Consider the following 13,626-nt stretch of genomic DNA (forward strand, 5'->3'; position numbering starts at 1 on the left):
TATTTGGAAATCAATTTGAACCAACAAATAGAGAGGGTAGGGTTCTGGTAAGAAATGACATATATAAGGTACAAGAGTAGCAGAGCAGCCAATCCTGTGTTTTTCAGAAATCCATTTTGTTTTGTCTTTCTCTTATAAAAGACTTATGCTAATTAGAACAATATGATAAAGCACAGCAAATGTCTACTACACTAAATATTGCCTTACAAATCTCCCCAGTAGGCCTTCTCTTCTTCAAAAAGTATTTTTAAAGTTAAAACCTAGAAACTGTCTTAGTTTTCACTGGAAATTTAAATAATAAAATAGTGTGGTGACTTGCCATCATAATTTCTGATGGTTTCATGTAAATATGCCCATTGTGTATTATTATGTTCTGGCAGCAACATTTGTTGGCATAATCGTGATGGATAAAGATGTTAGGTGTTATTTATGTAATGAGTTAAATGAATCTTTTTTACTCTGAATTTCTTTTTTGTATATAATCTGTTTTAGAGTTTTCTGAATGTTAAAAGCTGAACTTTGTATGCTTGGAAATCTTTCCTTAATACTTAAGAATTTATAACAACCTGAACTCTTTCTGTAGCTGTCTGTGAAAGGATACAATGACAAGCAGCCTATTTTACTAAAGAAGATTATTGAGAAAATGGCCACCTTTGAGATTGATGAAAAAAGATTTGAAATTATCAAGGAAGCGGTAAGTTTTCTGTAGTCTCCACTCAAAGGTCAGATTGGTTGAATCCTAGACATTTGGAAGGAGTAACTGCAGTGTTGTCAGATTGATTCCAAGAGGCGGCAGTCAGGATGCCATAAAGATGCTCTTGGCTCTACCTATTAAATGCCAGAGAAGTATTTACTTATGCATAACTGGAGAGAGTATCTCTTAAATCGAAGAACAAATATCCTCGAATCATGATAGTATGTATTGTGAAAAGATAACTTTTACAAAGATACAAAAATATTTTTTATGACTAATTGGTTTGATACATACCTCATCCTTCACACAGTATATGCGATCGCTTAACAACTTTCGAGCTGAACAACCTCACCAGCATGCTATGTATTACCTCCGACTGTTAATGACTGAAGTAGCCTGGACCAAAGATGAATTAAAAGAAGCCCTAGATGGTGAGATTCCTTTACCCACCTTAGTCTTAACATTATGAGTTTTTTTGTCTGGTGTAATTTCAATAATACATCAATGGGGGCAGCTAAGGGTACTCAGTGGATGCAGAGCCAGGCCCCGAGGCAGGAGGCCCTAGGTTCAAACCTGGCCTCAGACACTTCATAGCTGTGTGACCCTGGGCAAGTCACTTAACTCCCATTGCCCAGCCCTTACTACTCTTCTGCCTTGGAACCAGTATAGTGGTTCTAAGATGGAAAGTAAAGGTTTAAAAAAGCCCCCAATATCAGTAACTTGTGGTTTCATGACTGCCATTGCAGAGCATAGCTCCCTGATGACTCAGTAGATGGTCTTGTGGCTTGCTATACCCAAAAATATTTGTCATCACCTTCCAGCTAATTGGTAAGACTCTCTGAACTTAGATGAGTTGTTCCTTGAATGATCAACCTATTGTCCATCACTAGGCTCATATTTAAAGCCTTTCCACCTTAGTAGGATTTCCCAGATGTCTATTGTGTGACCTGGAAAGTAGAAAGGACGTCAGTGGAGATTGTCTAAAATTATTTGGGTTTGTTATACAGTGGCTTTTAAAACATTTAGAGCTCTTACACCTTCATTAAAATCATCAGCTTATATGTTTTTACTCATGTACAGGACAGTTGAAATTTAATGATGTAGATTTTAGAGTCACCATTCACAAAGGCTGAAAAATTAAGTTTAGGGCTATTCCACATTCAGGACCTACTATTCTTTTGAGCCAAATCAGTTATGTAATTTAATTCATGACTATTAGAAAACATGGGTAGAACCTAAAAGTACTTGTCCTATTGCCTGATCTGAAGTCTTCAGAGCTATTAGAAGTCTGCTTAAAGACCAGAAAGCATACTGAGTGCTAAGTGCCTCTTTTATTTATCTTTTAGGTTTCCTTGAATAATTCAACTAGAGTTTGGTTTGGTTTGATTTAGTTTTTTAACACTTCTAGACTTCTCGAGACTATGTCCAGGCTTTCCTTTTCTCCTTGGCACCTTTCCTGTAGGGGATGACCACAAAGGTATCCAACAAAATACCTCTTCAATAACATTAAAATGCTTTTTGATCCCTCTTCATTAGAAAGGAAGTGGGGCATTTCCTTCATTTGTATGGCTTCTTTTTTCTCCCTTTTTTGTGTTTTTTGTTTTTAACAAACTCAGGCTTTCCTTAGTAGTACTGCTCCAGCAGTTAACCCAATCAGAATAAGTAAACTGACAGTTTTAGAAGGAAAGCCTTTGCATTTATGTGAAAATTGTGAAAACCATTTAATGGAATAGTTAATGTATTTTTTTCTATATATGATTTGTAAATCACATGCTTTTTATTTAGTTATTTGCTAATGTTGTATCTTCCAACACTATCTGAGTGGTTGTCACTATTTTGTCAAGTGAATAAATAGACGTTCACCATGATAGGAAAATAGAATAATTTTTTAACTGAATATAGCGTTGGGCAAATGACAAGTGAATTTTAAGTAAAGCAGACAAAACATAGCAACCAAGAATTCCCTCTGAAAATATACTTTTGTGATAGTAATCATTTGAAGCTTTCCTCCCTCTTCTCCAATAAATGGTATTCTATTCATTCACTTAAACCACCATTTATTTAAAACAACATTTACCTGTGGTGTGCCAGAGCATCATGCTAGAGATACGGGGAAGAATCAAACTTTAAGAAGAATCTACCCTAATTCCTACCTTCTTAGAAATTCATAGTCTGCTAGAGGAATGTGATTCACTTGAATATAATTATAATGTGAAATAGTGCACGACTAGCATAGTAGAGAGGACAGAGAGAAGTATCAAAGTTAAGTGTAAAAACTTTAGGTTTAAAAGTTTCACCAACATGGCAATATTGAGAGAGGTTTTTTTGGAGATGGGGAATAGGAATGGATGGGTTACTATTTACAATTAGTTTTAGTGGTGGAAGAAGTGTTCTGTAGGTAAACAGAGAAGGCACTGAAGGTGTAAGGAATCGTTTTGAGCAAAGGCATAGAAGATAGCAAGTCCCAGGATGTGTTCAAATTATAGTTATTTGTCCAGTTTGCTTGAGGCATACATGTACAGCTACTATACCCTAAGCCTTTGTCACTACTTGAAATTTTCATGTACTCATACTGGAAAAGCATATACCAGAAATTCTTAGTGGCCTGGATTTGGAATAGCTCCATATAGTTCTAGAACATAACTCTTTCAAGCTAAGACTGACCCCTTTCGACACATTCTGATCACAGACGTTTCCTTCTTATGCCATTTAGTGGAGAAGTTTACTTTCAGTATTAACATCACATTTACTTCTCCCCTTCACCACCACCACTCATCTAGAAATTGTTTTTAGTAGGTTTCTTTACAGCAGGGATGGAGAATTTATTTCACTTAAATACTGGTAAATTCAAAGGTGGATGGGTAATTCAAATTATTTTTGGCTTTTATATATTTTAATATTTAACTTTGTTATTGAATTAATGTTATCTTAACATTATAGATGTTACTCTCCCTCGCCTTAAGGCCTTTATACCTCAACTCTTATCACGGTTACACATTGAAGCCCTTCTTCATGGAAATATCACAAAACAGGTTTGTGGCATTTTTATTATGTCTTTAGGTTTCCTTAGTTCTTTGTGGAGCAATTCTGGGTATAGTTTCACTCATACTTAGAAGTATATTAAAAGGGTTTATGCAGCTCCTGTTTAACTTTGGATTTGAATAAATGGTATATAAAGTGCTTTCCAATAGCAGGATTCTGTGATTCTGTGATATGGTCAGGCTGTTCTGCTGACCTTAGTCTACTTCGTAGAGCTAGTCAAAGGCAGGGGTATGGAGTAAAATAAACTTGCTTAACCAAGGTTCCATTTCCTTGACTGCCAGGACATTTTAAATATAAAAATCTTTACTCTGAGACTAAACTCCTCCTACTTTTCCAGCAGCTGGTACCTCCCTAAAACCAGAGGTTACCTCTACTTACTCTGTTTAGTCAGTTTGATACTCTCTCCTTCTCCAGAGCTACAATTTTTTTTAAACCCATACTTATCTTCTGTCTTAGAATCAGTACTGTGTTTTGTTTCCAGGGCAGAAGAGTGGTAAGGGCTAGGCAATGAGAGCCCCGGAGTCACATAGCTAGGAAGTGTCTTCAAGCCAGATTTGAACCCAAGACCTCCCATCTCTAAGCCTGGCTCTCAATCTATGGAACCATTAGATGTCCCCCAATTTACTGCTGTTAATAACAATAGCAGATATTTATATAACACTTTAAGGTTTCTAAAGCATTTTCCCTACTTATCTAATTTGATGCTCCTGACAACCTGAGATGTAGGTATTGCAGATATTACTATGATCATTTTACAGATGAAGAAACTGGGGCTCAGAGAGGTTAAGAGATTTTTCCCATAGTCATACAGCTATTAAGTGTCAGTGTACATCTTGGAATTCTGGTCTTCCTGACTTCAGTTCAACTAGGGGTTGCTAGAGAGTCAGACAAGTATTGAGCTTCCTAGATGGGTGGATTCAATTCTTGCTGGTTTCTAAACCCCCTTATCACATATTGCTATTTTCATCTTCAGGTTGCACTGGTTTCATCTTTAAAAGTTAGGTTGAGCTATGTGTTTTTCCCACTGAGATTGAAATTGAAAGTTTCACATGTTCTGAAACAACACTAAAATATCTCTAGCTACTTTTTTCTTCAAAATTTATTCTTTTAATATTTATCAATCACCTATCATGTACAAGGCATTGTTTTATTTTGTTTTTACTCTTTAAAGGTGGAATTAGTCAAATTAAGTTAACTCATCATATCTGTCACAATTGGTAGTGATGCACTTTCCCCTTCCTCATTAAATCTTCTACTTTAATCATCCCTTCTCCTTCTTACTTACTTCTCTGCTCTGATCCTCTTTTCCCAGCTGTATATGTCCATTTTATGAAATGTCTCTGATTGCCAAATACCATAGCAACCCATTAGAGGAATGAGTGAATGCTGGGGCAATCTGACACTGTTTAAATAAGTTCAGAAAAAAGAAATGTGTTATTTTCACTCTTCATTTTTAATGTTATATTAGTGATACTTCTAAAAAAAAACTTGACACTTCCCTATTCTTATGACATCTCTGATGACTAGACCCTAACTCGTCAAAAATACATTTAAGCAAAAGAAATTGTCATAAGTGACATGTGACAGTTAATGCAACATTGCTCACCTGTCATCCAAAACTTCTCTCCTGAGAGAATACCTTCACATTGGTTTATAATGCTTTCTGGATGATTTGGGTCCATATGGGCTCCAGCTGCTCTGACCCTGCCAGCTATGGAATCTTGATAATATAAGACTTGACTTTCTCCTTATCCTTACCATTTCACATAGCGAGAACAACAAAGTATTATGTTAGTTTGTAATGACATATGCTTCCACTGAAACTTCACTGTATTGAAGAATTTGATTAAGAAAAATGCATTTATCTAGGGATAGGAATAAATTTTTATGAATGTTTCCATTATGAGAACTGGATTGTTTTTCTTTGGATGGGTTGCCCTGGAAGAAGTATGCATTGATAGACTCTGATGACTTTTTCTTTTTTTTAAGAAATTTGGTGAGCTTTATTTAGAAATCAAAATATAATAAATATTGATAGTTATAGCATATGAATATTTAAATTTATATATTTTTTGCACATAAGTATATGTAAAGGTTGTACAATACCTAAGCTTCTTTGGCTTTTAAAAGTTTGTTTCTAAAATTTCATGTATATATTCTTTAATATTACTATTTATCAGCTTATATATTTTGTTAACTTTCTTTTCTTTTTTTCTTTTTTTAATTTTTATTTGGTCATTTCCAAACATTATTCATTGGAAACAAAGATCATTTTCTTTTCTTCCCTTCCCCCCTCTCCCACCACCTCTCCCATAGCCCACGCGCAGTTCCACTGGGTATCACATGTGTCCATGTGTTCTTGATTCAAACCCATTTCCATGTTGTTGGTATTTGCATTAGAGTGTTCCTTTAGAGTCTCTCCTCAGTCATATCCTCTCCACCCCTGTAGTCAAGCAGTTGCTTTTCATCGGTGTTTTTACTCCCACAGTTTATCCTTTGCTTGTGGATAGTGTTTTTTAGATCCCTGCAGATTGTTCAGGGACACTGCATTGACACTAATGGAGAAGTCCATTACCTTCGATTGTACCACAATGTATCAGTCCCTGTGTACAATGTTTTCCTGGTTCTGCTCCTCTTGCTCTGCATCACTTCCTGGAGGTTGTTCCAGTCTCCATGGAATTCCTCCACTTTATTATTCTTTTGAACACAATAGTATTCCATCACCAACATATACCACAATTTGTTCAGCCATTCCCCAATTGAAGGGCATCCCCTCATTTTCCAATTTTTGGCCACCACAGAGAGCACAGCTACGAATATTCTTGTACAAGTCTTTTTTCCTTATTATCTCTTTGGGGTACAAGCCCAGCAGTGCTATGGCTGGATCAAAGGGCAGACAGTCTTTTGTCGCCCTTTGTGCATAGCAAATTGCCCTCCAGAATGGTTGGCTCAATTCACAACTCCACCAGCAATAAATTAATGTCCCTACTTTGCCACATCCCCTCCAGCATTCACTACTTTCCATAGCTGTTATGTTAGCCAATCTGCTAGGTGTGAGGTGATACCTCAGAGTTGTTTTGATTTGCATCTCTCTGATTATAAGAGATGTGGAGCACTTTTTCATGTGCTTATTAATAGTTTTGATTTCTTTATCTGAAAACTGCCTATCCATGTCCCTTGCCCATTTACCAATTGGAGAATGGCTTGATTTTTTTGTACAATTGATTTAGCTCTTTGTAAATTTGAGTAATTAAACCTTTGTCAGAGGTTTTTATGAAGATTTTTTTCCCAATTTGTTGCTTTCCTTCTGATTTTAGTTACATTGGGTTTGTTTGTACTAAAACTTTTTAATTTGATGTAGTCAAAATTATTTATTTTACATTTTGTGACTCTTTCTAAGTCTTGCTTGGTTTTAAAATCTGATGACTTTTTCAAAGATGTTATATCTGTACATTTGTACAAAATACAATAATGGATATCTTTCCTCCTAGGCTGCATTAGGAGTTATGCAAATGGTTGAAGACACGCTTATTGAACATGCTCATACTAAACCTCTCCTTCCAAGTCAGCTGGTACGATACAGAGAAGTCCAGCTCCCTGACAGTAGGTGCCAGTTTTATGATGTGGGAATAGTTTATATTTACAGGATTCTTTATGTGGATGTTGATGATAAACTGTTCCTTCTGTTCATCTAGATGGGAGGGACTTGTGCATGTTATGTGCTTAATAAACATTTTGTTAATTGAGTGGCATTTGGATTAGTGTTGGGTGGGTTAAGAGTGTAGCACTCTAGCATGGATAAACACTTACAGGGGTGGAAACTGAGAAGGGAACAAATTAGGAATTGAGTGGAATAGAGCCAGGGAGTAGACTTAAAAGTCAATGAAGCATGTAGTAACATTTACTTACAAACATTGAAACTGTTTATGAAAATGAGGTGCCCGAAAGAGTCTTTGAAGAAAGTTTGAAACCAAATTACTTGCATTCTTTTTGAGAAATTGAACTATGGCACATACCAGCCACTTATATATTGGAGTTTGCTGTGCCTTATCACTTTTATGGTGGAAACTCTCTTTGTACAGTGGTATAAGGGAAATGAATCCAAATCTGTAGCATAGTTGTTTTATATTTACTCTCAAAGGATGTAAAATAACATGGAAAAAGCATTCATTTAGATTTGAAAGATTGAGAATTCTCTGTATAGCTATAAAATTGTTTTCTCAAAAAATAAATCCTTTAGATATTTACTTATTTTAACTGATAAAAGGTTTCAGGTATTTGTTGGCTTTGATATCACCAGTTTGCTTAACTATTGTTGCTAGTTTGCTAGTGCAGTAATCTCTAGATCTTTTCTTATGATCATGACAAGTGGTATGTTGTGGCAGCCAGCTATTGAGTTAGGGCAGACCAGGGCAGGAGTTTAGCCATACCTTGATACTAGCAGTGCGTGGCTGTGGACAAGTCATTTCATCTCTTTAGATTTGAGATCTGTCATTTAAACATGAGGGGCTGGGCTAGATTATTTTAAGATCTTTTCCACCTCTAAAAATGTCTCATTCTATAAAAGGAAAGCATTTTACAGAAACTTTTGGATTTGTGGAAGTTACTTATTTATGCAGAGGTATTTCATCCCTTAACATCTTTTGGCCAATTACTGAATTTCTGTTCATGACTCCATTGAGAGAAGAACAGTGCATCTATTTATCCTTCTGTTTCCAAGGAACCTTTATGTGTTAAAGCTTCTGCCTTGATAAGAGGTAAGAGCTTAGGGAAGTGAATTAGATTCTTGAATAGATCATGTGAGACTTGAAATATAGACATAAAAATAGCCCCATATCAAGTTAGAAGATTTTAATGTAAAAAAATAAGCTTGACAATGGTAGTCTAAGGAGAAATAAATAACATGTCTTCAGTTTTGTTCTTCCCTCATTGCAATTAAGAACTTGAGTTTTAATTATTACTATAGATTTAAACCCCCAAATTTACAAACAATTACAATTCTAAGGTAAATTGAGGGTGTTACAATAAATAGTGCACTAGTGACTAGAAAAGATGTGCACCTTCCTTACTAGAGAATGGTTTATTCATTAGATAACTATTTAAGATTCTAGTTTTTGAGCTGGAAGACACCTTAGTATGCTATAATCTTTTTTTTTTTGAGATCCCTAATTTCTCCCTTAGAATGGATACTAAGTAATGGCTAGGCAATTGGGATTAAGTGACTTGCCCAGGATCACACAGCTAGGAAGTGTCTTGAGAGCAGGTTTGAACCCAGAACCTTCTCTCTCCAGGCCTGACTCTCTATCCACTGAGCCACCTAGTTGCCCCTTGCACTTTATTTAGTCTTTAAGTTTTACTATTTTTAAGAACATTTTTCTGAATGAGAAGTTCTTATGCAACTATAATAACTCACAGTTATATACAGCTTTTCATTTTATAGAATCTTATGTTGAAAAGGAATACACATATACTTATTTGTATATGTACCAGACTTTTTTGAACATTAATGCTCTGTAGGTAAAATAATAATAGCTAGTATTTATATAGTGCTTTAAGTTTTACAGTGCACTTTAAAAAATATTATTTCATTTGAATGTCACAACAACCCTGGGAGGTATAGGTGCTATTATTATTACCATTTTACAGATGAGGAAACTGAGGCAGACAGAGGTTAAATGACCTGCTCCCAGGGTCACACACAGCTAAAAGGTTCTGATATGGGATTTGAGCTCAGATCTTCCTGACCCTATGTCCTGCGCTCTGTCCACTGCACCACCTTGCTGCCAAAAACTCAAAAGGTAAATTTTGTACCTTTACTGAGTTTCCCTCAGTTCCCCTCTATTTTAGGTAAATGAATTACTTTCACCTACCTTTCTGGCACTTTATAATTATGGTCAATATTACCCAAAAAAGCTTAATTGAATAACCCCAGTTTAAAAAAAAAAAAAGCACTATTATATAATGAAAAGAGAACTTTGCCGGAGTCAGAAACCTGAGTTCTGATCTTGACTCGAGATCAGTCCCTTCTCCTCTTTGGGGCTTATTTTTCTCTCCTGCAGAACTAGAGGATTGAAAGCCCTTATTCTCCCTTTCAACCCTTCCACTGTAAAACGATTTCTATAATTCATAAATTGACCAGATTTGTCAATAGAGTTATGTTTTGGAGGCCAACATCCTTTTTGCAACTTCTCCTAGGAGGCTGGTTTGTTTATCAGCAGAGGAACGAAGTGCACAATAACTGTGGCATTGAGATCTATTACCAAACAGACATGCAGAGCACCTCAGAAAACATGTTCCTGGAGCTCTTCTGCCAGATCATCTCGGAACCTTGCTTCAACACTCTGCGTACCAAGGAACAGCTAGGTGAGTTTCCTTCCCCTTAGGCAGTTTAAGGGAAAAAAATAAAGGGACAGAGTTTCATGTGAGGTCAAGAATCATCATTCTCAGGAAGAACGTTTTAAGTATACACAATGTACAGAAAAAAAACTATGATGACATTGTCCCTTCCTCCCCTGAACATTCGAGGTGAAGAAAGCAGAAAGGTGCACCTCAAGAGGAGAAACAGACAGGAAAGGCACATGTGAAGTGGCAGGCTCATATTTAGGTCATTTAGGGGTCTGCGTGTTGGGAATTAGGCGATCCAGCTCAGGATTGGGCCTCGCTGCCTGGGAACTGCAGCAGACTCCGAGGGGCGCAGGAGGGAGAAGCACCTTTTAGGCCACATCTGTGCTGGCAGATTTGAAGAGCTGCAGTGATGGGATTGGGAGAATCCAGCAAAGAGGAAGTGACAGGGCGGGGGGGGGGGGGGGGGAGGAGACAAGCATTCTGGGCTAAGGTAGAAAGAAAAGATTTTATGTAAGAAGGCATAACAAGATCTCACAAACCGAATGTAGAGAAAGGCTGGAGATGGTCTGAGGGAGCAACCCACGCTCCTCTTTGTAATAGGAAACGAAGGCGAAGGGAGGAAGGGAAGAGGAAGAATCCCTTCTTTACTGTGTTTATCTTGAATTCACAGTGGTTTGTATCAATATAAGGTGTTCTCAGTTAATCCATTCGTTTTTATTGGGAACCTACTCTATGCTGGGCTCTGGGGATGCAGTTCATGAATGAATCAAGTCCCCGGCCTCCAAGAGCTCCTATTCTGTCAAAGGAGATATCCATATACAAGGACATAGGAAATAAATTAAAAGTATTTTGGGGAAGGGGGTGGGCATTAGCCTTGTGAGGATCAGGGAAGTTGAACTTAGTTTTGAAGGGGAAAACAAGGGTTCCAGAAAGTACCTAGAGCACAGCCAGGGTAAAGGCATGGAGGTTGGAGGTGGAAGGTTGTGTGTAACAACAACAGTAAGCTCCTTGTAAATCAAGCCTGCTATAGCTTATAGTTAAGGATAAATAAGAGACACATGGCCTAGCATTTCCACACATTTTTGATGATCAAATTCATAAGAGGCTGGAGTCCTATGGAATACTCAGTCTGAGAATACTGTTATTATTTTTTGATAGACTTGCTGAGAAGTCTTGGTAGGAAGCAAACCAAGGGAAAGACTAAATTATTTAAGCAAAAAAATATTGAGGAGGAAGGATGGTGTAAAATCTAGTCTTGAAGAAACAGAAAGGCCAGGGAGGATTAGAATAGGGGGAAATCCTTTAATTAATAATTAAGAGCTCCCTTTGATTGTCCTATTACTAATAGTAATACTAGCACATGGCAGCTGTGTGGGATAGCTTCTTGTATAAGCATTATGATTCTCATTTTGCAAATTAGGAAACTGAGCCTGGGAGTGCTTCCATCACTTGCCCAGGGTCACAGGTCAGCTAGCGCTACCGTTTGGAGAAGATCCAAGTTCAGTACCAAGACTCGTTTTCTTTCCATTATGCTAAGATGGAAGCGAAGTGTAAGGGGTGAGCTTTCAGAAAGTGCTCAAGGAAAATGCCTGTTTGAGGGGCGTAAAGGTTAAAAAAATAGAAGAGACAAAGGTAAAGGAGTCCGTGTTTTATTTCCTAAGAATAGCACTCACTTAGGAACATTTGTGTAGCCTCAGTGGAAGCAGCCTACTAGACAGAGATGCTAGACTGCCCCTTGTGGAAGGAAGGAGGGAAACCAAGAGAACGTCCCAACACAGCTACAGATTTAATACTTAAATTGTGAATATTACCTCCAGAGAATGACCTGAAAGGTAGAAGCACGAAAGACTTGATTTGCATGAGCATGTCTGTCTTCTGGGTGATGCCTTCTGTGTTGGGGAGCCGGGACACTTGTGGATAAATTCTAATAATTAAAAAAAATTATTTGGAAAATATATTTTCATCCTTGAAAATGAAAAATGCCTAGATGGTTACTTTTTTTTTTCAGGTGAACAGCATGAAGCACAATATAGCTTTTGGGGGGTTCTTATTAATTGTGTTGATTTTTAACCTTTAATTTAAAATAGCTCAAATCAGGAGTCATAACTGTGGTTTGTATTTGTGTTTTGAAGGTTACATTGTATTCAGTGGTCCCCGTCGAGCTAATGGCATTCAAGGTCTTCGATTTATCATCCAGTCAGAAAAACCACCTCACTACTTAGAAAGCAGAGTGGAAGCGTTCCTGTTATCCATGGAAAAATCTATAGAAGACATGAATGAGGAGGCCTTCCAGAAACACATTCAAGCCTTAGCGATCCGTCGGCTAGATAAACCAAAGAAACTGTCTGCGGAGTGTGCTAAATACTGGGGAGAAATCATCTCTCAGCAGTACAACTTTGACCGAGGTAAGGGGGAACAAACGACTTAGAGTAGTACCCGCCCAGAGCTACATTGTCTGGGAGACAGGAAGGGTGCCTCGCTCGGCTCGTCAGTGCCCTGCGGGAGGAAGGGGAAGAGCCACGCGGCCACGCTCTCAGGGAGAGTCTGACGGGGGAGAGGAGGGGAGGCTGGACGCGGCGTCCCCAGAACCTGCACTGGATCCTGCCTCCGACACTCCAGAGCCCTGTGACCCTGGGTGAGTCCCTCCAGCTCCTTCCAGCTCAGCTCCCCCTCCGTGCTGACCTCAGAGGCTTGTGGAGGGGGTCAGACGGGATAACATGGAGGCGCTTGGTAGTCCTTAAAGCGATCTATAAATGCTCCAATCGTCATCATTCTGATTATTGCCCTTGTTATTATTGCGGATGAAAGGCTGTGATACTCCATATTATTTCTGTGGGGGTTAGACTCCTCCTAAAAATTGCGTGGAAGAGGTGATGCTTATGTTGAAACTTAAGGAATAGAGCATTTCCACATTTCTGCTGCTGTTTTCAGTCATTTCAGTCATGTTGGACTCTGTGATCCATGGAGATTTCTTGGCAGAGATTCTCCAGCTCGTTTTACAGATGAGGAAATGGAGGCAAACAAGGGGAAGTGACTTGCCTAGGATTACACAATTAGTACGTGTCTGAGACTAGATTTGATCTCAGGCGGTGATTTTTCTTGACTCAAGGCCCAGCCCTCTATCCAGGTCTAGGTGTGCGAGGTTAATGCCTCTGAAGGCAGGGCTTGCTTTGTTCCAAGCGGGAGTAGGTATAGGCTTTTAGCCTTTAAATATGCCAAACTTACTTTGATACTATGCTGTTTCCTTTATTCGTTTCTAGATAACACAGAAGTTGCCTATTTAAAGACCCTTAGCAAGGATGATATCATCAAGTTCTATAAGGTAAGTTATATGCGTATATAAAGACATTGATTGAAAATGTAGATGGAGGACTGAGGCAAGTTGGTGGTTATTTGTACATTTCTGATGAAACCCATTTATGATGGCTTTTACAATGTCAGTTTGGTTGGTTTAAATTTCTCCTTTGTAGCATAGGCATCTTGAATTTGAAAAATAATGTAATTTGAATTTGTAGTGCTTTATGAATGTGTGAATATTACCCTAA

General features: G+C 37.9%; 1 protein-coding gene across 7 annotated transcripts in view; it reads left to right on the forward strand.

The window, feature by feature from the left end:
- Positions 1-13,626, forward strand: part of IDE (insulin degrading enzyme) — a 130,970-nt gene that overhangs the window by 109,902 nt on the left and 7,442 nt on the right. For all 7 annotated transcript variants that reach the window (XM_056802483.1, XM_003339947.4, XM_056802479.1 and 4 more), the window contains 7 exons: positions 584-694; positions 1,005-1,125; positions 3,635-3,726; positions 7,228-7,339; positions 9,932-10,099; positions 12,214-12,486; positions 13,342-13,403. In XM_056802483.1, coding sequence (XP_056658461.1) covers positions 584-694; positions 1,005-1,125; positions 3,635-3,726; positions 7,228-7,339; positions 9,932-10,099; positions 12,214-12,486; positions 13,342-13,403 — 939 coding nt within the window. The remainder of the gene's footprint in view (positions 1-583; positions 695-1,004; positions 1,126-3,634; positions 3,727-7,227; positions 7,340-9,931; positions 10,100-12,213; positions 12,487-13,341; positions 13,404-13,626) is intronic.

This window comes from Monodelphis domestica, chromosome 1 (assembly GCF_027887165.1).
Source record: "Monodelphis domestica isolate mMonDom1 chromosome 1, mMonDom1.pri, whole genome shotgun sequence".
NCBI classification, from domain to species: Eukaryota; Metazoa; Chordata; class Mammalia; order Didelphimorphia; family Didelphidae; genus Monodelphis; species Monodelphis domestica.